Source organism: Salmo salar, chromosome 26 (genome assembly GCF_965601325.2).
Source record: "Salmo salar chromosome 26, fSalSal1, whole genome shotgun sequence".
In the NCBI taxonomy this organism is placed as follows: domain Eukaryota; kingdom Metazoa; phylum Chordata; class Actinopteri; order Salmoniformes; family Salmonidae; genus Salmo; species Salmo salar.
In genome coordinates, this window is record NC_138316.1 from 19,487,877 (window position 1) to 19,515,113 (window position 27,237).

The window sequence follows — 27,237 nt, forward strand, 5'->3', positions numbered from 1 at the left end:
TTCTTTTAGGAATATCCCGTGGAATTGTGGGATAGCAATGGCGGCTTCTGTCTTTGTAAACAAAAAACGCATAATTTACAAAAGAAAATAGCTAATGGTTTGAATCATTTCAAGTGGGTGTCACAGTTTTCGTACTTACATGAATGTTATTTTCCCAATAACTCGGGTTGTTAATGTTATTGAAGATCGTTTTTTGATTTACAATAAATACATGTGGCAGGTTTAGCTAGCTCGCTAAAAAAAATACTAGCTAGCTAGTGTAAGCGTCTTGATAGACTCACCACCTATTGTTAAAGGTAAGCAAGCCCGTGTTTTATTAAATGGGATTTTACAACTGTACTGTAATATCGGGTGTATAGTCGTACCTATTAGTTTAATTTCCTTTTTGTAACGTAATAGCTAGCTCGCTATTTAATTCATTGGCTGAGCGATATCCAGTTATGTAGCTAGGTAACGTTATCTACTTTAAGGTGTTTTATTTGAAGTCACGTCTGTCACTAAATTATAATCGTTTCTGCCGGGCGTTAGATGTAGGTGTAACAAATATAATGTAAGTAGCTAGTGTAGCTACAGTACTGACTAAATAGCTACGTAGCTAGCTACTGTAGCAATCTAAAATGCATTCCGTGAATTATTCAAGCGATTTTATACTTTTGATCGATTAGTTTAATGTATTAATCTCTCAAGTCGTTCAAATTTCCGTATGCAAAGTGCCTTTGGTTAAGTGTTTCGGTCTAAATTATCTGACACATCCTTAACGTTACAGAATTAGTAGTTGGCTAATCTCCCCAAAAATGTGGTATCCAATCCAGACAGTTGTTTGAGACCATGGAGGATGATGCGTCACTGCATCGACTGGAGGGCAGTGACCTCACTGCGCAGGTTGGCGGGCTGATTGTGAAGAAGAAGAGTGCAGCAGTAGAGCCTCATGTCTTTCGTGCACCCACTCCACGCACCTCTCTCCTGGGCCTGGATCTGCTGGCAGCTCAAAAGAGAAAGGAGCGTGAGGGCAAGGAGCAGGCTGAGGCTGACAGTGATGACAGGAATAACAAGAAATCCAAGGTATCCTCCTACAAGGATTGGGAGGAAGGGAAAAGTGATTCTGGGTCTGATGAAGAAGACAAAGACGAGGAGGACCAGGGTGGTAAAAAAGAGAGGTATGTGATTTGGTTTGAGTTACTGTAGCCTCTTTTCGTACTGGCATAGAATACAAACTCTCCCTATCAAGAGATCGAAACTGATGCGTTCAGCGTTGTCTTATTGACACTTTATTCTATGTTTCATAAAGCAGCAGGAAGTACCGTGTGACTGGCTCAGAGACACCCTCTAACCCTGGAGGAGTCAGTGAAGAGTTCCGTCGCAAACACCAGCAGAGGGAGAAAGACCGGCGTGAGCATGGAATGTACGCCTCCTCCAAAGAGGACAAGAACAGAGAGAGGGAGAAGGACAGAGAGAGGATCAGAGATACAGACAGAGATCAAAGGGGTGAAAGAGGTGAGCAAAAAATGTATACATCTGCATGCACATTGTTAATATTCTGGCAATAGCAATCTTTTCTATCTGTTGTGTATTTCTGACTGAAGTAATTACTAACTGTTTTGATGGCAGATGAGCGGGAGCGCAGTCACAGCCGCGGTGGCGGCAGCAGCCGGTCGGAGCGTGGAGACCGCAGTGAGAGGAGTGAGCGCTCACAGAGAGAAGGCTGGTCCTCCGAACGCATCAGCCGGGGGAGCAAGAGAGAGGAGCCTCCAACGCCCCAGACACGCCCCAAAGGTCAGTAACCCTGCCACACCCCCGGACAGGCAGTCCTTTAACGTCCTTAGGTCACGCTTACAATACACAAACCACTCTCTCTCCCTCCATTCCTCATACCCTTTGAATCAGATGGCACTCCCTCGCGCACCAGCTGGGATGAGGATGACAGCGGCTATGCCAGCTCACGCCGTTCCCACTGGGAATCTCCCTCTCCTGCCCCTTCACACAAGGATTCTGACAAGTCTGAACGGTCGGAGCGCAGCCCCCGCTCTGGACGGGAGAGCGAGAGGAAGGACAAGTAAGCAACTGCAGCTCAACACTTGTATGTTAATTTAACTGGGTTTAATAGTACTATTAAAAGACTCCTTTTCAGTGGCTATTAGAAATGTTATTTTCAGCTTTTAAATTAACTTTTGTTGTTTCTGTTCCCAGGTCAGTCAGAGGCCGGTATCCTGATGACACACCCCTTCCCACCCCATCATACAAGTACAACGAATGGGCCAATGACAGGAAGCACTTGGGCTCCACTCCTCGTCTGTCCCGTGGGAAAGGTAAGCCCCTCCTCCTTCCCCTCTCCCTCTTCCCCCAGTCACATTTGAGCTCTTATTAATGCTCTGATAAGGCTTGCTGATGTTTGTGGATTGTGTCTCTGTGCCCCAGGTAAGAATGAAGGAGAGGATGGCATCACCTTTGATAATGATGATGAGAAGCAGCAGTGGGAGGAGGACCAGAAGGTCAGTGGACATGTGGAGTCTTGGTAGTAACACAAATTAATAGCTTTCCCAACATTCATAAATGCACATTTCTATGTATTGACTATTGCCCTGCGGTGTTGCAGCAAGCGGACAGAGACTGGTACATGATGGACGAAGGCTATGACGAGTTCCACAACCCACTGACCTCCACCTCTGAGGATTACGTGAAGAAAAGAGAGCAGATCCTGCAGAAGCAGACACAGAAACGCATCTCTGCCCAGAGACGACAGATCAATGAGGTATGGCACTGTGTTGCTACTCTATGACCACCTCCAGCCCTGGGTCATGTAGCCCGTTTAGTTATCGTTAATACCATCCATGGGTTTAAATTGTGTGTGTGTGTTGACTGTGTTTAACGATGCGTGTTGTGTTCCTCCTGCCAGGATAATGAGCGCTGGGAGACTAACCGTATGCTGACCAGTGGAGTGGTCCAGAGGCTGGAGGTGGATGATGACTTTGAGGAGGACAACGCTGCCAAGGTCCACCTGCTGGTTCACAACCTGGTCCCTCCCTTCCTGGACGGGAGGATTGTCTTCACCAAGCAGGTAATACATCATTACAGCACGTTATGGGCCAATGAAATTACCAACACTCCGCTTCCTATTTATTTGAACAGGGAAACTAAAACTTTTAATTTGGCTCTATACTCCAGCATTTTGGATTTGAGATCAAATGTTTTGTGAGGCGACACTAGGGCTTTGACGATAACAGTGTCGCAATATTTTTTTTCCATGGCAAAAATGAAAACGCAAAGCAGACCACTCTCTTTGGTCCTTTAAAAACCTGCTGTATGTAAAATATTCTGTACTATAGCTTGGAAAATAAATAAAGGTGATTCTAGTTGACAGTATAATGATGTTTGTCTCCAACATTAGGGCAGTTTTCCTAAAGAAGTGAAATTTGCTTCTGGTTTTGTTTCCTTTACCAATAACAGGGGAGGGTAGCATTTTTGGGGGGTATGATATTTATGCCTCTAACTTTCTCTCTCATCATTATTCACGATTCATTCAGGACTATCTGTAATCATGCTAGCATCCACATTAAAGTAGAAGTGTTCAGAAACATATTCTATTCTTCTTTACAATGAAAGTGAGTCCAAAATGACACAATTTACCATTCATTTCTATTGGGCATAACATAATCCGAAACACACCCAAAACCAACTGCACATGCTAGGTTAGGTTAGATTACTTGTTAAATATTACTGCATGTTTGGAACTAGAAGCACAAGCATTTCGCAACACTCGCATTAACATCTGCTAACCATGTGTATGTGACAAATAAAATTTGATTTGATTTGACATGCATTCAACAAGTTTCTAGGCTCAAAAGCTTAATGTAGTCATTGCTTGCTAGGAATATGGGACCAAATACTAAACTTTCACAGAATTTAATACATTATTAGTGAATTTGTCCAAATACAGTGTCTTCAGAAAGTATTCACACACCATTACTTTTCCACATTTTGTTGGTGCCTACCGGTACATTAAAACAAATGAACTTTACACAGGCTTTAACGAAAATAAATAGGCTTTAACAAAACACGGCTTGTAACAAAAATAAATAGGCTTTAACGAAACACGGCTTGTAACAAAAAATAAAAAATTAGCAGTAAGCTTTAGTTGTCTTTTTGCACTGAGTCAATTCCTCACGCTGCTGTTTCCAACGTCTTATCATCGACTCATTAAGACCAAGCTCCCGTGCAGCAGCTCTATTTCCTTTTCCAACAGCCAGATCAATCGCCTTCAACTTGAAAGCTGCATCATATGCATTTCTCCGTGTCTTTACCATGATGAGGGTGACAAAATGACTACCGTAATCAGAATGATGGGAAGTTTGAGAGCGCTCGATTTAATCTAAACAGTAAACAAAAAAGTTGTTTGACCTTAACCCGTTCGGCAATTTCATTGGTCTAATGAAAGCTTCATGCCACCAAAAAACTGAGCATGTCACAGAATGTGTTTTTTTGGAGAAAAAAAATTTGAAAGCGGGAAAAATCCATATATTAGCCGCGTCATTGTTTAAGCCGAGAGGTTCAAAGCCTGGGAAAAAAGTTGCGGCTTATAGTCCGGAATTTACGGTACCTCTGTACCTCACACATACAATTATCTCGGTAAGGTCCCTCAGTCGAGCAGTGAAATTCAAACACAGATTCAACCACAAAGACCAGGGAGGTTTTCCAACGCCTTGTAAAGTAGGGCACCTATTGGTAGACTGAAAAAAAAATCAAAAGAAGACATTGAATATCCCTTTGAGCAAGGTGAAGCTATTAATTACACTTTGGATGGCATATCAATACACCCAGTCACTAACAAGGTACAGGCGTCCTTCCTAACTCCGTTGCCGGTGAGGAAGGAAACCACTCAGGGATTTCACCATGAGGCCAATGGTAACTTTAAAACAGTTACAGAGTTCAATGGCTATGATAGGAGAATACTGAGGATGGATCAACAACATTGTCAATTAAGTTAGTATTGTGTAGTAACTACAGAGTGAAAAGCAGGAAGTCTGTGCACAATAAAAAAAAATATTCCAAAACATGCACCCTGTTTGCAGTAAGGCACTAAAGTAAAACTGCAAAGAATGTGACAAAAATGTTTGGGGAAAATTCAACACAACACATCACCGAGTACCACTCTTCATATTTTCAAGCATGGTGGTGGCTGCATCATGTTAGGGGTCATGGCGAGGAATAGGGAGTAGTTTTTTTGGGGGGGCTAAAAAGAAAAGGAATTGAGCTAAGCGCAGACAAAATCCTAGAGCAAAACCTTGTTGTCCGCTTTCCACCAGACACTGGGAGATAAATTCATCTTTCAGCAGCACATCACAGCAGCCAAATATCCAGTGAAAGTATTCAGACCCCTTGACTTTTTCCACATTTTGTTATGTTACAGCTTTATTCTAAAATTGATTTAATCGTCCCCCCCACCCCCCCCCCCCAACAATCTACACACAATGCCCCATAATGACAAAGCAAAAACAGGTTTTTAGAAATGTTTGCAAATGTATTAAAAATCTAAAATTAAATCATATTTACATAAATATTTAGACCCTTTACTCAGTACTTTGTTGAAGCACCTTTGGCAGCGATTACAGCCTCGAGTATTCTTGGGTATGACGCTACAAGCCTGGCACACTTGTATTTGGGGAGTTTCTCCTATTCTTCTCTGCAGATCCTCTCAAGCTCTGTCAGGTTGGATGGGGAGCGTCGCAGCACAGCTTTTTTCAGGTCTCCCCAGAGATGTTCGATTGGGTTCAACTCCAGGCTCTGGCTGGGCCACTCAAGGACATTCGGAAACTTGTCCCAAAGCCACTGCTGCATTGTCTTGGCTGTGTGCTTAGGATCGTTGTCCTGTTGGAAGGTGAACCTTCGCCCCAGTCTCAGGTCCTGAGTGCTCTGGAGCAGGTTTTCATCAAGGATCTCTCTCTACTTTGCTCCATTCATCTTTCCCTCGATCCTGACTAGTCTCCCAGTCCCTGCCGCTGAAAAACATCCCCACAGCATGATGCTGCCACCACCTTGCTTCACCGTAGGGATGGTGCCAGGTTTCCTCCATATGTGACGCTTGGCAGTCAGGCCAAAGAGATCAATCTTGTTTTCATCAGACCAAAGAATCTTGTTTCTCATGGTCTGAGAGTCCTGTCATGTGCCTTTTACTGAAGTGTGGCTTCCGTCTGGCCACTCTACAATGGCCTGATTTGGTGGAGCGCTTCAGAGATGGTTGTTCTTCTGGAAGGTTATCCCATCTCCACAGAGGAACTCTGGAGCTCTGTCAGAGTGACCATCGGGTTCTTAGTCACCTCCCTGACCAAGGCCCTTCTCCCCCGATTGTTCAGTTTGGCCGGGTAGCCAGCTCTTGGAAGAGTCTTGGTGGTTCCAAACTTCTTCCATTTAAGAATGATGGAGGCCACTGTGTTCTTGGGGACCTTCAATGCTCGAGACATTTTGTGGACCCTTCTCCAAGTCTTTTTGCTCTGATGTGCACTGTCAACTGTGGGACCTTATATACAGTTGACGTCGGAAGTTTGCATACACCTTAGCCAAATATATTTAAACTCAGTTTTTCACAATTCTTGACATTTAATCCTAGTAAAAATTAGGATCAGTTAGGATCATCACTTTACTTTAAGAATGTGAAATGTCAGAATAATAGTAGAGAGAATGATTTATTTCATCTTTTATTTATTTTATCACATTCCCAGTGGGTCAGAAGTTTACATGCATTCAATTACTATTTGGTAGCATTGCCTTTAATTTGTTTAACATGGGTCAAACGTTTTGGGTAGCCTTCCACAAGCTTCCCACAATAAGTTGGGTAAATATTGGCCCATTCCTCCTGATATAGCTGGTGTAACTGAGTCAGGTTTGTAGGCCTCCTTGCTCCCACATGCTTTTTCAGTTCTGCCCACAAATTTTCTATGGGATTGAGGTCAGGGCTTTGTGATGGCCACTCCAATGCCTTGTCTTTGTTGTCCTTAAGCCATTTTGCCACAACTTTGGAAGTATGCTTGGGGTCATTGTCCATTTGGGTGACCCATTTGCAACCAAGCTTTAACTTCCTGACTGATGTCTTGAGATGTTGCTTCAATGTATCCACATAATTTTCCTCCTTCATGATGCCATCTATTTTGTGAAGTGCACCAGTCCCTCCTGCAGCAAAACACCCCCACAACATGATGCTGCCACCCCCGTGCTTCACGGTTGGGATGGTGTTCTTCGGCTTGCAAGCCTCCCCCTTTTTCCTCCAAACATAACGATGGTCATTATGGCCAAACAGTTCTATTTTTGTTTCATCAGACCAGATTACATTTCTTCAAAAAGTACGATTTTTTTTTTGTCCCCATGTGCAGTTGCAAACCGTAGTCTGGCTTTTTTATGGCGGTTTTGGAGCAGTGGCTTCTTCCTTGCTGAGCGGCCTTTCAGGTTATGTCGATATAGGACTCGTTTTACTGTGGATATAGATAGTTTTGTACCTGTTTCCTCCAGCATCTTCACAAGGTCCTTTGCTGCTGTTCTGGGATTGATTTGCACTTTTCGCACCAAAGTACGTTCATCTCTAGGAGACAGAACGCGTCTCCTTCCTGAGCGGTATGACGGCTGCGTGGTCCCATGGTGTTTATACTTGCGTACTATTGTTTGTACAGATGAACGTGGTACCTTCAGGCGTTTGGAAATTGCTCCCAAGGATGAACCAGACTTGTGGAGGTCTACAGTTTTTGAGGCCTTGGCTGATTTCTTTTGATTTTCCCATGATGTCAAGCAAAGAGGCACAGAGTTTGAACGTAGGCCTTGGAATACATCCACAGCTACACCTCCAATTGACTCAAATGATGTCAATTAGCCTATCAGAAGCTTCTAAAGCCATTACATAATTTTCTGGAATTTTCCCAGCTGTTTAAAGGCACAGTCAACTTAGTGTATGTAAACTTCTGACCTACTGGAATTGTGATTAAGTGAAATAATCTGTAAACAATTGTTGGAAAAATTCCTTGTGTCATGCACAAAGTAGATGTCCTAACCGACTTGCAAAACTATAGTTTGTTAACTAGAAATTTGTGGAGTGGTTGAAAAACGAGTTTTAATGACTCCAAACTAAGTGTATGTAAACTTCTGACTTCAACTGTAGACATGTGTGTGCTTTTCCAAATCATGTCCAATCAATTTAATTTACCACAGTTGGACTCCAAGTTGTAGAAAAAATATCTCAAGGATGATCAATGGAAACAGGGTGCACCTGAGTTAAATTTTGAGGTTCTTAGGAAAGCATCTGAAGACTTATGCAAATAAGGTGACATACTGTTGTCACCTCGTATAAAACATTTGATCTCAAATTCAAAATGCTGGAGTATAGAGACAAATATTTTTTCTTCACTTTCCAAATATTTTGGGGAGTGTATATACTTTTAAGATCTGAGCCATTGGCGGAGAGCTGTTGCAGGCTTGTTGAGGGATTGTGAGAGTCTGCTGTAAAGTATTTGGAACTGGTTGAGTAATAACTAGTGGTCTTACTATCAGAGTTGCTGTGTACTGAATGCGTACTGTTGCTGATGGTTCTCTGTGCTGTAGCCGGAGCCTGTCATCCCTGTGAAAGACGCCACCTCTGACATGGCTATCATCTCCCGCAAGGGCAGCCAGCTGGTCCGCAAGCACCGCGAGCAGAAGGAACGCAAGAAGGTAGGCTGAGTGGAGTGGAGGCAATGTTTAAAACAGCTATACAGTACTTGATGGTATGGTTACTGGCTGAATAGCTGACTGTTATTTTGATTGTTTCTCCAGGCTCAACAGAAACACTGGGAGCTGGCAGGCACCAAGCTGGGTGACATTATGGGCATCAAGAAGACCGAGGACGGGGATAGCTCTGGGGGCAAACCAGTGGGCGAGGATGGCAAGGTGGACTACAGGTAACAAACAAGCCTTTTGCTAAAGGCTTATTTTGTCTCCATACTGAATGTTTATTAAACATCTGTTGTGACAAGGACATGTGACAAGATCAAGCTCATTAATTCCCTCCCTCTCCTTTCCTTCCTCCCTCCAGAACGGATCAGAAGTTTGCAGACCACATGAAAGATAAGAGTGAGGCCAGCAGTGAGTTTGCTAAGAAGAAGACCCTGCTGGAGCAGAGGCAGTATCTGCCCATCTTCGCTGTGAGGCAGCAGCTGCTCAACATCATCAGGTAGCTACTCTACTGGACCCGGCCTGGCTGTCCTGGGACCACGTCAGGGTGTTGGATAAGACATGTATGGCAATGAAGGGGGGAGTTTGGGACTGTGAAGTCAGAATGTTCATATGTGATTTACCTTTGGTTAGAGAATGACCACATCAAAGGTGACTTAGGTAATGTTAGACAGCATTTGTAAATCATTGACGAATACACTTCTGGATCTGTTTTCGTGAGCCGTTATTCATGTTTCCACAGTTTCGTAAGGTTGAAAGTCCCATCAGGATTGGAATGTTATTGGTTGTGATGTGATTCTCTCCAGGGACAACAGCATTGTGATCGTGGTGGGGGAGACGGGCAGTGGGAAGACCACCCAGCTGACCCAGTACCTTCACGAGGACGGCTACACCAGTTACGGCATGGTGGGCTGCACCCAGCCCCGCAGAGTGGCAGCCATGAGCGTGGCCAAGAGAGTCAGCGAGGAGCTGGGCAGCAACCTGGGAGAGGAGGTGAGCATTCAGCTGGCTGATGGAGGAGCTACTAGACAAACATTAACTAGGTCTTAGAAACACTGATCTATGGATCAGTCAAAGCAGTGGATAACTAGTCTTATCAGTTAACCCAGTGTAACAGACCTGGCAAGAGTTTATGAACTGCAATTAACTTGTTTATCGAGGAACGGAAGTACTCCAGAACACAGTAAGTGTTTTTTCCCCACCGGATATCAATGTTCACTGTCTGTCAGGTCACTATCAGCTTGAGGTCAGAACGCCTCGATACAACCTGGAAGAAAAGGACAGAGTTCTACTACTGCTTACAAGACAACCAAAGCCTCCGAATAAAAAATATGCACACAAAAGAATTACAATTGAATAACATCCAGGGAGTTGTAAAAGTGTCTCCCTGGTCTGGCAGTCTAAGCCACTGCCCTGTTCACTGTTCACAGTTCACTGTCTGTCACTGTCTGTCAGTTGATGTTGAGTCATGGTGCTGTCTTGGTTTTTTCCTTATGGATTTGACGCTTGTATTCATATGTTGTGCAACACCGCTATCTAGTGGTGATTCAGAGATTGTACACCGCTTCCATTCTACAACTTGTAATGGAACTCTCCTCGCCAGCTCGTTTCTTTGGTTGACCCGTAGCACTGTCGTTTGAAGGCCGTAGTTCATACGTGGAATGTAAATGTATGCAGTTCACTACTAAACTATTCCGTTTTTTTGCTTTGCAGGTGGGTTATGCGATCCGCTTTGAGGACTGTACGTCGGAGAAGACTGTGATAAAGTACATGACAGACGGCATCCTGCTGAGAGAGTCTCTCAGAGAGTCAGATCTGGACCACTACAGTGCTGTCATCATGGACGAGGCCCACGAACGCTCCCTCAACACAGATGTGCTGTTCGGCCTGCTACGAGAGGTGAGGGAGACACTTTTTCCCCCCCCAAGTCTTTTGTATGTTTATTGGATAGAGTGGTATAGAGGTGAAGGTAGGATCGAGAGTGCTGAAAGAGCAGTGGGCCGTATTCAAACCCATACTGGCAGTGATACATGTGGTCCAGGGCAGTGGCTTAGACTGCCAGACCAGGGAGACACTTTTACAACTCCCTGGATGTTATTCAATTGTAATTCTTTTGTGTGCATATTTTTTATTCGGAGGCTTTGGTTGTCTTGTAAGCAGTAGTAGAACTCTGTCCTTTTCTTCCAGGTTGTATCGAGGCGTTCTGACCTCAAGCTGATAGTCACCTCAGCCACCATGGACTCTGACAAATTTGCTGCATTTTTCGGCAACGTTCCCATATTCCACATTCCAGGAAGAACATTCCCTGTAGACATCTTATTCAGCAAGGTATTGTGTCCAACTCTCCATTCAACATCCATTCATTATTCTATATCTTTTTTTACAGGGAGTCAATGCAGCCATTTAATTTGTATAATGACTTATACCCTGACTAGACCGGCCACATTTCCTTGCGCGAGGGTTGCAAAATAAATGTACACATGCATGTTTTTCAGTCATTTCGTCCACTCTACTTGGTTCTATTTCAGATGCCTCTCCCATCTCCTTATTGGTTTTCACGAAGATACAATGTGGGTGCTTTAAAGACTAACAAGGAGAGATTAATCAAAGATAACTAAGAAGTAACTTAGTTATAACTAAGAATTAACTTAGTTATAACTAAGAAGTAACTTAGTTATAACTAAGGATTAACTTAGTTATAACTAAGAAGTAACTTGGTTTCACTTTTGTCCGTGGGTTAATTGTCATAGTAGAGAAACACACACATTTGTCAAATTTACAAAAAGAAGCAGCTAAAAAGAGGACTATTTGCATGTTGGGTAAAATAACATCCCTGGAGAAACTGCGAGCCACGGCTATCTAGCTAAATGTCCATGAACGTTTCATGTGTTTCGACCTTTCCTGAAATGAATAGAATTCATTCACAGTTGGTTTTGGTATTTTAACCTGCGTGTAATGATCGCGCCTGGTGGGGATAGAGAAAATGATCACGCGCACAATGGACGCAGCCGCGGGGCTGGTTTAGTCATGGGGTAAGACTACTGTTATTTGTACCAAGGGAGTGTGTGGTTGCTGTGTATTCTAACAGTGTTGTGTGTTATCTGAGTGCAGACTCCCCAGGAAGACTATGTGGAGGCAGCAGTGAAGCAGGCCCTACAGATCCACCTTAGTGGTATGGGGGGAGACATCCTCATCTTCATGCCTGGCCAGGAGGACATCGAGGTGACGTCAGACCAGATCGTGGAGCGTCTGGAGGATCTGGAGAGCGCCCCTCCTCTAACTGTACTGCCCATCTACTCCCAGCTGCCCTCTGACCTCCAGGCCAAGATCTTCCAGAAGGTAACCAATAACACCCAGTTACTGTTACACTAACATGTACAGTTGGAAATCTTAACATATTGCAGTATCCTTTGTACACAAGCATACTTGCTGTTAGGTTGTTGGAATGCATATACAGTGCATTCAGAAAGTATTCAGACCCCTTGACTTTCCACATTTTGTTAGGTTATAGCTTTATTCTAAAATGTATTAAATAAAACATTTCCTCATCAATCTACACATAATACCCCATAATGACAAAGCAAAACCAGTAAAAAATGTAAATTCTTTGGTCTGATGTAACCAAGATTGAACTCTTTGTCCTGAATGCCAAGCGTCACGTCTGGAGGAAACCTGGCACCATCCCTACGGTGAAGCATGGTGGTGGCAGCATCATGCTGTGGGGATGTTTTTCAGCGTCAGGGACTGGGAGACTAGTTAGGATTGAGGGAAAGATGAATGGAGGAAAGTACAGAGAGATCCTTGATGAAAACCTGCTCCAGAGCACTCAGGACCTCAGACTGGGGCGAAGGTTCACCGTCAAACAGGAAAACGATCCTAAGCACACAGCCAAGACAATGCAGCAGTGGCTTCGGGACAAGTTTACAAATGTCCTTGAGTGGCCCAGCCAGAGCCTGGACTTGAACCCGATCTCTAACATATCTGGAGAGACCTGAAAATAGCTGTGCAGCGACCATCCCTATCCAACCTGACAGAGTTTGAGAGGATCTGCAGAGAAGAATGGGAGAAAATCCCCAAATACAGGTGTGCCAAGCTTGTATCTTCATACCCAAGAAGACTGGAGGCTGTAATCGCTGCCAAAGGTGCTTCAACAAAGTACTGAGTAAAGGGTCTGAATACTTATGTAAAACATTTATTTTTGTCATTATGGGGTATTGTGTGTAGATTGATGAGGGGGAAACAGAAATGTAATCCATTTTAGAATTAGGCTGTAACGTAACAAAGTGGAAAAAGTCAAGGGGTTTGAATACTTTCCGAAGGCACTGTATATTACACAAAAAGAAACACGTCCTTCTTACTGGTAAAGTGACGTGTAGCTAATGTCTTTATGTTTTCTAACCGCCAGGCTCCAGATGGTGTGAGGAAGTGCATCGTTGCCACCAACATCGCCGAGACCTCCCTGACTGTGGATGGTATCATGTTTGTTGTGGATGCTGGATACTGCAAACTCAAGGTACCCTGTCACCCTCACTATCTTCCCCAGACTATCAAATGAAATAAGACACACCATGTTAGGATAGTATTTCTCTGTGTTTGTTGTTGATGTGTTCTCTTTGACAGGTGTTCAACCCTCGCATTGGCATGGATGCCCTGCAGGTGTACCCCATCAGCCAGGCTAACGCCAACCAGCGTGCAGGCAGAGCAGGACGTACAGGGCCGGGCCAGTGCTACAGGTCAGTCACTGTCTACACACTTACTCACACTCACGCAGTCTCACACTCCAAATGTGCAGTCCTCCCACTTTCCTCAGTTTCCAGAGGGCTTCCTTTCTCCTCCAGTTGTTGTAGAGAAGTATGGAGCCATAATGAAGGTGTCACCTTGGTGTGATGTTTGAGAGTTCCAGTCAGGGCTAGCAGGAAGGGAGTATTCACATGTCAAGAGTGTCCTGTCTTCTAGAAGGATACTTCAATACTCCTCTACATCTGACTGAAGCAGTCTGGAACTACAATATTAGATCAGCCATATCTTCCCCCTTTCATGTCTTTCTGGGCCTAGATATAGGAATAAACAGGCTGAATTACACAATTCTCCTCACTCTGCCTGCTATCTCATTCCAACCGCTCCTATCCACCAAAAAGGTAAAAAAACAGCTAACAACATTAGCATCCTTTTGTATGGTAAGCCGTGCTGAAACGGGTGTCTATCTGAAGCGTGATTGTGTGTGTGTTGTGTGTAATGCCGCCGCTGGTGTTTCATCCTCTGGCTGATGCACATCAGAGCTCCCCTCAGATGGGCTGTCCAGGCCTCTGATCTGCAAGGCGGCTGGGCTGCTTTCAAAGCCATCAGTGGCTGGGAGGGAGAGAAGGAGGGAGAATCCTAATCTCTACAGGATTTCATGCAGTTTAACTCTGTTTACAGCAGGGAGAATGTGACACAAAAGCCTGTTCTCTCTGAGATTTCACCTGACCTTTCACCTGACCTTTCACCTATCTGTCATACTTCCCCAAGTTGAGGGAGATGGTGACAAACACACCAGGCACATGATTGTTTTGCCTTGTAAATGAGCTGGGAATTTTATAAAAGCCCCCTCTACCAAGATTACCCCCCCCCCCCACACACACACACACTCTCTCAGATCTGTGAAGAATCTGCTACTCAAAGCACCTCTTAGCTGTGACTGCACCCAACACACACACACACCGCACATCTCCAGCCCCGAGGATAATCACACAACCCGGCGTAAACAAACGCAGATCATTCCCCCATAATGCACACACTTCAGAGGGATTAGCCACTAACTGAAATGGTTGAGAGATGCTTTGTTAGGCCAGACCTATCAGTCTGAAGCAGCAAATGGAGCTGCTCTAAGTAGTTTGGATAGTAAATACTTCATAAGTAGCTTGGTTAAATGTTTATAATGTGCAGTAGGCCTGTCTCTTTGCCCTTCTCTAAATGTCAGTTGGGGAGCGTTCAGCTTTCATGGAAACGGAGGCTTCTCAATCACGGTGCCATTGTTACAGGGTTAGAGCACTGTGCCATTGTTACAGGGTTAGAGCACTGTGCCATTGTTACAGGGTTAGAGCACTGTGCCATTGTTACAGGGTTAGAGCACTGTGCCATTGTTACAGGGTTAGAGCACTGTGCCATTGTTACAGGGTTAGAGCGCTGTGTGAAATCATATCGGTGCCATGCAGAGCGGGTTTAACCAGGTGGTGAAGACAGCATCTCCAGACCTGTCACTCTATGGAGCATTTGTGCATTTAGAAAAAATGTGTCTGCTAGATTATTCGCTCTCACTCCATCTCTCCCTCTCTCCTCCTCTGTCCATCCAGGCTGTACACCCAGAGCGCCTTCAAGAATGAGATGTTGACCACCACCATCCCAGAGATTCAGCGGACCAACCTGGCCAACGTGGTGCTGCTGCTCAAATCCCTGGGGGTCCAGGACCTGCTGCTCTTCCACTTCATGGACCCCCCGCCTGAGGACAACATGCTCAACTCCATGTACCAGCTGTGGATCCTGGGGGCCCTGGACAACACGGGTGGGTCTCTGCCCTGGCCTGGACCACATCACTCAAGATTAGGCCACTAAATGTACAAATTGATCAAATATAATAAATAATCTCAGAAAACAAGGTTAAAATAGGCTGGGATAAGTATGTGTTCCCCACCAGCATACAGCCAACAGATTAACAATAACTACTTCATGTGCTGCGAGGAGAGACTTGGATGATGGAACTAGTCAATAGTTTGCTGTAATGGTATGTACATGCACTGCACACCGTAAAGTACAGAGCTAGGTAGCACTGTGGTGTAGGTAGTGGAGTAATTGCATAGTGCTTTATCCTCTGTTAGATTTGACTGGCTGAGTCTCATCTCTGTCTCATCTGAGCCAGATCCCTGGGGATTAGGGGATTTGGTGTCTGTGGAGGACTTTTGACGTTTGCCTGTGTGGTGTGTTAACAGCAGATTATCTCTGATTAAGGTTTACCTGGCCATTACAGCCTGTTCTGCCTCTGCACTTTCCCTCTAAGCTCCTTTATAGTCTGTCATGTAATCATTTAAATCAGAGCTGGCAAAGTTTGATTTAAATATGTTTTTGTAACCATCCTCCTATGTTAGCACTTTATCTCTCTCTCTCTCGCTCGGTCTCTCTCTCGGTCTCTCTCTCTCTCTCTCTCTCTCTCTCAGGGCTATAGACAGGAAGGTGTCACCTTTATTGTGTTGCCCCTCTCCTCTGTAGACAGGAAGTGTTATTATTTGTGTCCCCCTCAGGTGCCCTGACGCCCACTGGGAGGCTGATGGTGGAGTTCCCTCTGGACCCGGCTCTGTCCAAGATGCTGATCGTATCATGTGACATGGGCTGCAGTGCTGACATCCTCATCATCGTCTCCATGCTGTCTGTACCGGCCATCTTCTACAGGCCTAAGGTAGATGTCATTGAGACCGCCAACCAATCAATGTCTTAATGTGTTGCCAATATTTGTTTATCTTACTGTTAAGAAAAATTCACATTACACACTGGACAGTTGTGACCCCTGTATTTCCTCTGTGTCCCGACCTTTCCAGGGTCGTGAGGAGGAGAGTGACCAGGTGAGGGAGAAGTTCTCGGTCCCAGAGAGCGACCACCTGACCTACCTGAACGTCTACCTGCAGTGGAAGAACAACAACTACTCCAGCATCTGGTGCAACGAACACTTCATCCACACCAAGGCCATGCGTAAGGTCAGACCACGCCCCTGTCCTTCACCCTCTCTGACCAGTCTCCCTGGCTTAGGATCCAAATGCACTTCATTACCACTTTGCATCACAATAGTCACACACTGAGCAATGCGTATTGAATGTCCTGTTGTGTTGGTTCTCCGGTAGCTAACGTGTCTCTGTGGGCGTTTCAGGTGCGCGAGGTGCGCTCCCAGCTCAAAGACATCATGGTGCAGCAGAGGATGAACCTGGTGTCCTGTGGCTCAGACTGGGACATCATCAGGAAGTGTATCTGTGCTGCCTACTTCCACCAGGCAGCCAAGCTGAAGGGCATAGGGGAGTATGTGAACGTGAGGACAGGCATGCCCTGCCACCTCCACCCCACCAGCTCTCTGTTTGGCATGGGCTACACCCCAGACTACATCACCTACCACGAGCTGGTCATGACCACCAAGGTAACAGACCCAGCCTCCACACAGCTATGCTATGATCTGGACTGTTCAGAGACGATGTTCTACACCTTGACTCACCAGAAAGAGCTGTCGTGTATATCATCCTTCTAGCTCTGTTACTGTGTTGTAATGGGTTGTAACCTGTGTTTGATGTCCCTCCTGTAGGAGTACATGCAGTGTGTGACTGCGGTGGATGGGGAGTGGCTGGCTGAGCTGGGGCCTATGTTCTACAGCGTCAAACAGGCAGGGAAGAGCAGGATGGTAAGCTCTTCGGCCTTTACTTCCTCCCTCCCTACGTCTCATGGTTAATTCCTCCTCCCTCTGTCCTTTTCTCTCCTCTCACCCCTCTGTTCCTCTCTCTCTGTGTGCAGGAGAACCGGCGGCGGGCCAAGGAGGAGATCACTAACATGGAGGAGGAGATGTCTCTGGCGGAGCAGCAACTGAGGAGCAGGAGAGAGGATCAGGACAGGAAGAGCAACGTGGGCACCGTCAGGTATACACTCATCTATTCTTCACAGAGAGGTTTCACTCTGACAATAGTCCCAGTCGCTATTAAATAGACCAGGAAAATGACCTGTGGTTACCTTGGTTACCCAATTGGTAAAATCTTGACCTTTCTGAAATGCAGGTTTCTTACAAAGCTACATTTTAAGAAAAGTACATGTCTAAAGATAACTTTTCAACATTGCCAAGCGTTCCCGCTACTTAGAAAAACGTAATATTGAAAGGCTTCCCTCATGGCCCTTTTCATGACGGCGCTAACGTTAGCCATGTGAGTGCTAGCTAGCTACCAACCAGAACATTAAGCTAGCCAAGACCAACACCACAAACAAATAGACTATACAGCTACAAGTGGTGAGTGGAATTACAACCAGACTGTACTTAACAAGTTAAATGTCTTACCTGTGATTAAATGTTTTACACACACATAGCTACGTGTAGCCTACTTGGACACCGCGTCCCTACATTTCCCACGCCGAATAGCCTGAAGCCACAGTGCTCTCCTCACAGGCTCTATTTCCCTACGTGGGAGCATTGCGAACCGTAGGTTGTGATTTTTGACCTGGCTACATGTACATTGAGCAATACTGCAGCTTTTCATCATGTTTTGTTATTTCTGTATAACAAAAAATCGACGGCGAAGTTTGCTCTTACAGTGGGGGTCAATGGGAAATGTTCGTTTTCCAGAATGGGCCCCTTCCGAGTCGTAGAAACTGGTTAATTTTGCTGCTTCTCTACCCATCTCTTTCTAATTATCTCTGCCTCTCCTCTCTTATCCTCTCTGTCTTCTCTACCCATCTCTTTCTAATTATCTCTGCCTCTCCTCTCTTATCCTCTCTGTCTTCTCTACCCATCTCTTTCTAATTATCTCTGCCTCTCCTCTCTTATCCTCTCTGTCTTCTCTACCCATCTCTTTCTAATTATCTCTGCCTCTCCTCTCTTATCCTCTCTGTCTTCTCTACCCATCTCTTTCTAATTATCTCTGCCTCTCCTCTCTTATCCTCTCTGTCTTCTCTACCCATCTCTCTCTAATGATCTCTGCCTCTCCTCTCTTATCCTCTCTGTCTTTTATACCTCTCTCTTTCCATGATGAGCTTTTCTCACCTCCAGTCCCTCCAGACGAGACAAAAATAAATAATATTGACTCCTGGCTGACCCCCATTACTGCTGCAATTTAAATGGTGCCACAGCAGAGGGGAGAAAGGAGACAGCGTTTATTTTCAAATTAGAAGGGACACTTTTTTATTTATTTTGCACCCGTTCCATAAGGCTCACAAAAGAGAGATGGGTTTGGGAGGAAAAAAATAACACTTTGATATAGCAATAAATCTGCTTATTAATTAACAATAAGAGTCTGTGTCTGTCAGACAGTCTCCAAAATAATCACCTTAAAACGCAGAGGATTAAGGAATAGATTAGAGAGCGAGCACCTCAGAATTATGATAATAAACATGGCCGGCTCTCGTGGGCTGTCAGCTGCTTTTGTCCGACTCTGCCTGTGAACACAAGCATCCCTTCACCGTGCCGGGGCCCCATGAAACACTTCTACTCCACTTTTTGATCTGGTTCCTGTCTGTCATTCAGCAACCCCCCCACCCTTACTCAGATAAGTGGACTCAAAGCTCTAAGTCAGTGATTTTATTCAATGTAAATGCAGAGCTGTGCGTAGTGTTCTGTCCTTGTATGTGAAGGTGGTGGTAGGAATGAGGGTGCTGTCTTCCCTCTGTGCTGTGTTCACCAAACACCTGTGTGTGGAAAGAAGAGTGGCCCTCAGACAGAGAGCTCTTAAAGCACTTGACAACAATATGTCTGTCTACTAGACCTAGAATGATCCATCCTGCTTCCAAACTCTGCTTTTTACTGAGGATTATGGAAAGGGAGGCACATTACTTATGGTTTGGCTTTAATCTCAGCCAGGCTGTCCTCCTCACTTCTCCATATCCTCCTACCAGCAGGCCTCTCAGGATGTGTGTGTGTGTGTGTGTGTGTGTGAAAGACATTGGAAAATAAAGGTGAAAGACTTTCTTAGCCTCTAGAAATAACCTTGTTAAATTAAAGTTTAATTTAATAAATAAATATATTTTTCAAATGTGACTTTAGCTGGGGGGGGGACTGAGGGATGAAGGGAAGGACTGGGTTATGACCTGATGGCTATAATTGCTGGTGTGTGTGAGGACTGAGGAGGGAATCCTGGGTAGTGTCAGTGTCGCGCTGCTGTAATTAAAGATTATAGATTTTGCTGTCAGCGGCGTCTGCTTATCCCTCCCTACTAGCCTGTCCCTCCCCCTCTGCTAGCCTGTCCCTCCCCCTCTGCTGGCCTGTGTCTCCCCCTCTGCTGGCCTGTGTCTCCCCCTCTGCTGGCCTGTGTCTCCCCCTCTGCTGGCCTGTGTCTCCCCCTCTGCTGGCCTGTGTCTCCCCCTCTGCTGGCCTGTGTCTCCCCCTCTGCTGGCCTGTGTCTCCCCCTCTGCTGGCCTGTGTCTCCCCCTCTGCTGGCCTGTGTCTCCCCCTCTGCTGGCCTGTGTCTCCCCCTCTGCTGGCCTGTGTCTCCCCCTCTGCTGGCCTGTGTCTCCCCCTCTGCTGGCCTGTGTCTCCCCCTCTGCTGGCCTGTGTCTCCCCCTCTGCTGGCCTGTGTCTCCCCCTCTGCTGGCCTGTGTCTCCCCCTCTGCTGGCCTGTGTCTCCCCCTCTGCTGGCCTGTGTCTCCCCCTCTGCTGGCCTGTGTCTCCCCCTCTGCTGGCCTGTGTCTCCCCCTCTGCTGGCCTGTGTCTCCCCCTCTGCTAGCCTGTGTCTCCCCCTCTGCTGGCCTGTGTCTCCCCCTCTGCTGGCCTGTGTCTCCCCCTCTGCTGGCCTGTGTCTCCCCCTCTGCTGGCCTGTGTCTCCCCCTCTGCTGGCCTGTGTCTCCCCCTCTGCTGGCCTGTGTCTCCCCCTCTGCTGGCCTGTGTCTCCCCCTCTGCTGGCCTGTGTCTCCCCCTCTGCTGGCCTGTGTCTCCCCCTCTGCTGGCCTGTGTCTCCCCCTCTGCTGGCCTGTGTCTCCCCCTCTGCTGGCCTGTGTCTCCCCCTCTGCTGGCCTGTGTCTCCCCCTCTGCTGGCCTGTGTCTCCCCCTCTGCTGGCCTGTGTCTCCCCCTCTGCTGGCCTGTGTCTCCCCCTCTGCTGGCCTGTGTCTCCCCCTCTGCTGGCCTGTGTCTCCCCCTCTGCTGGCCTGTGTCTCCCCCTCTGCTAGCCTGTGTCTCCCCCTCTGCTGGCCTGTGTCTCCCCCTCTGCTAGCCTGTTCCTCCCCCTCTGCTAGCCTGTTCCTCCCCCTCTGCTAGCCTGTTCCTCCCCCTCTGCTAGCCTGTTCCTCCCCCTCTGCTAGCCTGTTCCTCCCCCTCTGCTGGCCTGTGTCTCCCCCTCTGCTGGCCTGTGTCTCCCCCTCTGCTGGCCTGTGTCTCCCCCTCTGCTGGCCTGTGTCTCCCCCTCTGCTGGCCTGTGTCTCCCCCTCTGCTGGCCTGTGTCTCCCCCTCTGCTGGCCTGTGTCTCCCCCTCTGCTAGCCTGTTCCTCCCCCTCTGCTAGCCTGTTCCTCCCCCTCTGCTAGCCTGTTCCTCCCCCTCTGCTAGCCTGTTCCTCCCCCTCTGCTAGCCTGTTCCTCCCCCTCTGCTAGCCTGTTCCTCCCCCTCTGCTAGCCTGTTCCTCCCCCTCTGCTAGCCTGTTCCTCCCCCTCTGCTAGCCTGTTCCTCCCCCCCGCTAGCCTGACCCTCCCCCCGCTAGCCTGACCCTTCCCCCGCTAGCCTGTCTCTCTCCACCCCCCCGCTAGCCTGTCTCTCCCCCCCCCCCCGCTAGCCTGTCTCTCCCCCCCGCTAGCCTGTCTCTCCCCCCCCGCTAGCCTGTCTCTCTCCCCCCCGCTAGCCTGTCTCTCTCCCCCCCCGCTAGCCTGTCTCTCCCCCCCCCGCTAGCCTGTCTCTCCCCCCCCCGCTAGCCTGTCTCTCCCCCCCCCGCTAGCCTGTCTCTCCCCCCCCCGCTAGCCTGACCCTCCCCCCGCTAGCCTGACCCTTCCCCCGCTAGCCTGTCTCTCTCCACCCCCCCGCTAGCCTGTCTCTCCCCCCCCCCGCTAGCCTGTCTCTCCCCCCCGCTAGCCTGTCTCTCCCCCCCCCGCTAGCCTGTCTCTCTCCCCCCCGCTAGCCTGTCTCTCCCCCCCCCGCTAGCCTGTCTCTCCCCCCCCCGCTAGCCTGTCTCTCCCCCCCCCGCTAGCCTGTCTCTCCCCCCCCCGCTAGCCTGTCTCTCCCCCCCCCGCTAGCCTGACCCTCCCCCCCACTAGCCTGACCCTCCCCCCGCTAGCCTGACCCTCCCCCCCACTAGCCTGACCCTCCCCCCGCTAGCCTGACCCTCCCCCCGCTAGCCTGACCCTTCCCCCGCTAGCCTGTCTCTCTCCACCCCCCCCGCTAGCCTGTCTCTCCCCCCCCCCCGCTAGCCTCTCTCCCCCCCCCGCTAGCCTGTCTCTCCCCCCCCCCCCGCTAGCCTGTCTCTCCCCCCCCCCCCCCGCTAGCCTGTCTCTCCCCCCCCCCCCGCTAGCCTGTCTCTCTCCCCCCCCCCGCTAGCCTGTCTCTCTCCCCCCCGCTAGCCTGTCTCTCTCCCCCCCGCTAGCCTGTCTCTTTCCCCCCCGCTAGCCTGTCTCTCTCCCCCCCGCTAGCCTGTCTCTCTCCCCCCCGCTAGCCTGTCTCTCTCCCCCCCGCTAGCCTGTCTCTCTCCCCCCCGCTAGCCTGTCTCTCTCCCCCCCGCTAGCCTGTCTCTCTCCCCCCCCCGCTAGCCTGTTCCTCCCCCCCCCGCTAGCCTGTTCCTCCCCCCCCCGCTAGCCTGTTCCTCCCCCCTGCTAGCCTGTTCCTCCCCTCTGCTAGCCTGTCCCTCCCCCCCGCTAGCCTGTCCCCCCCCGCTAGCCTGTCCCTCCCTCTCTGCTAGCCTATCCCATTATCTTTGACATGGCAAGTTTTTAAAAATGTTTATTCTCTTCTGCCATTGACAATTGTTTATTCTTTTGTCTCGATAGGGCTGTGAAAATCTGCACCCCGGGAAGGAAGGAGGAGGCACCCATGACCCCAAAGCGCACCCCAGCTCGTTTTGGGCTCTAGATCTTCTCTGTTAAGACTTAAACACTTGAACTCATCACTAAATATCACCTGTATGTGTACCATACCATCACTGGATGAGCCTTGCTGAGAGGGCTTGGAAAGCTCCCCTCCTATTGTTCGGTACCAGCCGCAGTTCAGACATAGGCCAGCAGAGGTAGAACTTGTATAAGGCATGAGGCTCCCGTAACAGACATTTTCTGTCAGCAAATCCACATAGCGTCCCTCCATTTTTACGTGCAGAGAGATACAGTATACGGCTGTTAGAATGCAGTATTTTCTATTTCTGTGATAGTAAGAAAACAAACAAAAAAAAATGATGAAACATTGAAAAGGTATTGTCTTTAAAGGGTATTTGATATACCTTGAAAATCTGTCAAAGCCTTTATTATAATCCTTCACTGGCTACAGTGTCCAAGCAGGAAACCTTTAGTTGTTCCATCTCCTACTGTACCCTACAAGGGGCTGTTTTCTTGATGGTAGTCTCTCCAGATCAATATAAACTATGTTCAATAAGGCTGGGAATTGCCAGGGACCTCACGATTTAGGCATGATGTGCCGATTCGATATGTGTTGCGATTCGATACTGTGATTTTTATTGTGAGTCGATGTTCCGAACATATTGCTCACCATATATCTGCTGCAGAGGGACAAGAGAGAGATCCATGAGGAACGAATTTTGATCAGTCATGGAAATAAAAGTTGTGAATTCAAAATAAAATGGAGAACAAGAAATGGAAGGAAAAATACTGGTGTTTTGGTGCAGGTACAGGCAACTAGCGCCAAAATAATATTGCGATATTGTCAAAACAATACAAAATATTGTCAAATAATATCCCAATATGTAACTGTATAGACCCCCCCCCTTCCCCATCACTAGTGTTTAAGTAGTGCTGCATTGTGCTGTCAGTCATAAGTGGACAGCTGGTCCCAACTAGTCTGATCCCATAGTGTGTTCATTGGGCTGTATGTCATTCAGTGTGAGTAGAGAGAGGAGGCAGAAGTTGTACTGTCGTGTGTCCATGAATTCTGCCAGATTTTTTTATTTTTCAATTTCATCATGTCCCTCTCAAATCTCCTTCAAGAGATCATTTCCACATTGTACAACTGGCTGACCTCTGTATCCTTTTGTATGTCGTGTGTAGCAAATGGCCTGTGCCATGGTGAAGTGCCCCTTCACTGACTGAAGCATTATCCAAACTGTGCTTGTGGCATGAGTGGTTCAGACCTTCTATCTGGAGTTACCTTAACAACACCCTTCATGCAAACTGTTTGGAGGACAAGCTTTAGCAATTGAGCTTTTCCTAACCCCATTAGCCCTTCAAAGCACTGTAATATTCCTCAGCTTCTCTCCGTTTACACATGAATGTCAGAACCTGGATGAAACTCATGACGGCCTCAGCCTCTCATGGTCCTTGTGTTGAAAATGCCCACCAATTTTATCTTGAGATTCCCCTCCAAGTCAAGTGGGTGAATGATCCCAGAAATGTATTTTGCAGGGCCCATGGTTGGAGTTGATATGTGTGTGTAACTGTGGCATGTCTCCTAGATCAGGGTTTCCCAAACTTGGTCCCGGGTGCTGGTTTTGGTTGTTGCCCTAGCACTACACAGCTGATTCAAATAATCAAAGCATAATGATGAGTTGGTTATTTGATTCAGCTGTGTAGTCCTAGGGCAACAACCACAACGTGCACCTGGGGGGCCCCAGGACCGAGTTTGGGAAACCCTGTCTTACATCATGTCTCTTCACCAGACTGATATGTCCTGCACTTGAGTAGTCAGGTTTAGCAAGGTGGTTCAGCAAGTTCCAAGCGGTGGACTTGATTCTGAAGTCATTCATTCTCTGTGTACTAGATTTGACTTTGTATAGTTTTGTACAGACCAGTATCTTGTCTTGTTGGTGGTCAGTGATTCTGTTTTGTGATGTGAAATTAGGCTCTGGTAACACCAGCCCATGGTTTGCGAATATAATTTTTAACTTGACTACAGTTTGGGAACTGAAAATAAATTGTCTTATTTTTTACTCTGTTGGTTTATGTGTCCTTGATTCCCTCACCACAGGTAAAACGAAGTAAACACTATCTCAGTCAGAGCCTAAGGTCTCGATTCAATCTGCATTGCGGAAGTTCTGTAGTAAAGTGCAATTGAAATGTGAAGGTCATTTCTGATTGAGCCGACATGCAGCGTTTACTGTGAATGCAGTCTCCGTGAACGCGGGAGCATTGCCTTTAAGGGCTGGAATCAATCTGTAGCGCCGAAGATCAGCATTATGACGTGATTTGAAATTTAAAGGCAATGTATCCGCAGAGACTGCATGTACTCAATTGAAAATGATCTTATCATTTCTACTGCGCTACAACGCTAATCTTCGGTGCTACGGATTGAATCCAGCCCTACATTTCAATCATGCTATACCACGGAACTTCAGCGATTACGGATTGAATCCATCCCCTAAACCTCAAATCTGAGCTAATGATCAACGCTTGAAGGGCTGGATTCAATCCGTATCACGGAAGATCTGCGTTTTATAGCTCAAATTAAATTTTAAAGGCACTGTTTGCGGAGACAGCATTCACGGTAAACGCTGCATAGGCTATGTCGGCTCAATCGAAAATTACCTTTACATTTGAACACGGATCTTCTGTGATACAGATTTTACCCAGCCCATAGTCCATGTTTATGTAGTTTACATACAAGTAAAAGACTTGACTAATCACCTGCTAATGATTGACAGGTGGATAGGTTTTCATGTATATAACCTGCTAATGTCTGACTAGTAGTGACTACAGTTCCAACAGCTTTTCTGCCAGAGAATGGTGAACCTTGCCCAACAACCCAATGTGAATAAATATGCAGCTAATCATGGCCCGCTCATTAGTGGCGCCAGACCTGTGCGTAATTAATTTTGCTTTTCCCAGCAGCCCTTGGGTTTTACACACATGCTCGCACATACACACACAATTCAATTATTGGCTGCAGCCAGAGAATATTTAATCAGCCGCTGATCTGGCAGAAAGGTGAGGTGACACTTTCTAATTATAATTATGATGGATGACCCTCCTTGGCCAAACAAAGCAGTGTCTTTTTTACTATTTTCTAAATGTTTCTCCCAACCTGCTAGCATGAATTTTTTGGGTTATTTGTGCTTTCGTCTCATATGTTTGACCATAGGGGTGAAGTGCAAAGGTCATGATGACTGATTTCACTGTGATGTAGAGTAGAAATGGCTCAACACCTAGCTCTGACAGAAGATCAGATTGCGGTGACGTTCTGTTGATATAGGAGAGAGTGAACCTGTCAGATAAAACAAAAGAAATCAGTGCATCCCCCTCACACAAACACCGGTAGGTCGCCTGTCGGTTAGCAGTGTTGGGTCAGTAACCGAAAGGTCGCTGGTTAGAATCCCCAAGCCGGCATGGTGGAAAAATCGGCTGTTCTGCCCTTGAGCAAAGCAGTTAACCGCAGACAACTGTTCTGTGGACGTCGATTAAGGCAGCCCACCGCACCGCTCTGATTCAGAGGGGTTGGGTTAAAGTTGTGCAACTGACTAGCTATCCCCTTTCCCTTCAGATATGCAGTGGTTAAATTGAGCTGGGCTTCCCAGAGCCAGACTCCTGCACCTTGTTAAAGAGAGTGCCATGCTGAGCTTCAGCACCTTACGGGTCCAAAAAGAAAAGTAGGATAAAAGTATGATAAACCAAGGTTATGCCAAAATTAGGGTTGCAGGCAGCTAGGGTTAGGATTTAACCATGGTTTGGACTTAAAGCTAGGGATGTGGTTGATGTTAGGTTTGAACCTTGATGTGGACTTGAAGATAAATAGGGTTGTGGTTTAGGCTAGGGTAAGAGTTGAACCGTGATTGGGACTTGAAGCTAGGGTTAGAGGTTAGTTATTATTATATTTTTTTATTTCACCTTTATTTAACCAGGTAGGCCAGTTGAGAACAGGTCCTCATTTACAACTGCGACCTGGCCAAGATAAAGCAAAGCAGTGTGACAAAAACAACACAGTTACACATAAACAAATGTACAGTCAATAACACAATAGAAAAATCTATGTACAGTGTATGCAAATGTAGTAGAGTAGGGAGGTAAGGCAATAAATAGGCCATAGAGGTGAAATAATTACAATTTAGCATTAACACTGGAGTGATAGATGTGCAGATGATGTGCAAGTAGAGATACGGGTGTGCAAAACAGCAAGCGGATAAGTAACAATATGGGGATGAGGTAGTTGGGTGTGCTATTTACAGGTTGGCTGTGTACAGGTACAGTGATCTTGATTAGTGTTATGTTAGCTAGCTACATAGTTGCCTTTGTACCATGATAAAGGTGTAGTACTGAAACTATCGAGGTTAACTAGCCAGCTACACTTTCAAACAAAGTCAACAACGCAGCCACTGCTAGCTAGCCTACTTCACCAGCCAGCAGTACTGTATCATTCTACTCATTTTAGTCTAAGGTTTTTGCAACGTAAGCTTAACTTTCTGAACATTCGAGACGTGTAGTCCACTTGTCATTCCAATCTCCTTTGCATTAGCGTAGCCTCTTCTGTAGCCTGTCAACTATGTGTCTGTCTATCCCTGTTCTCTCCCCTCTGCACAGGCCATACAAACGCTTCACACCGCGTGGCCGCTGCCACACTAACCTGGTGGTCCCAGCGCGCACGACCCACGTGGAGTTCCAGGTCTCCGGCAGCCTCTGGAACTGCCGGTCTGCGGCCAACAAGGCAGAGTTCATCTCAGCCTATGCTACCCTCCAGTCCCTCGACTTCTTGGCGCTTACGGAAACATGGATTACCACA

General features: G+C 47.0%; 2 protein-coding genes across 4 annotated transcripts; one reads left to right on the forward strand and one right to left on the reverse strand.

Moving 5' to 3' along the window:
• Positions 1-24,457, forward strand: LOC106587179 (pre-mRNA-splicing factor ATP-dependent RNA helicase PRP16). Of its 3 annotated transcripts, none has more exons than XM_014175264.3 (25): positions 1-296; positions 813-1,157; positions 1,289-1,494; positions 1,609-1,773; positions 1,885-2,053; positions 2,188-2,306; positions 2,416-2,489; positions 2,594-2,749; positions 2,894-3,055; positions 8,578-8,685; positions 8,788-8,912; positions 9,047-9,184; positions 9,492-9,678; positions 10,399-10,584; positions 10,873-11,013; positions 11,797-12,024; positions 13,091-13,198; positions 13,306-13,418; positions 15,018-15,226; positions 15,960-16,114; positions 16,254-16,409; positions 16,580-16,840; positions 17,003-17,098; positions 17,209-17,330; positions 22,356-24,457. In XM_014175264.3, exons 2-25 carry the CDS (start codon positions 829-831, stop codon positions 22,435-22,437), a joined length of 3,795 nt encoding a protein of 1,264 aa, XP_014030739.2. In that variant the 5' UTR covers positions 1-296; positions 813-828; the 3' UTR covers positions 22,438-24,457. The 3 variants fall into 3 exon arrangements, with proteins under 3 accessions (XP_014030739.2, XP_014030740.2, XP_014030738.2); XM_014175265.3 differs by having other exon boundaries at positions 1,292-1,494; XM_014175263.3 differs by having other exon boundaries at positions 17-113.
• On the reverse strand, positions 24,149-24,455 carry lat3 (Large neutral amino acids transporter small subunit 3; the record flags this gene model as incomplete). The annotated part of the gene is given in 1 exon segment (NM_001141825.2): positions 24,149-24,455. A coding segment is annotated over 1 exon segment (126 nt), but the record flags the coding sequence as incomplete, so codon positions are not given.
• Positions 24,458-27,237: the final 2,780 nt, after the last annotated feature.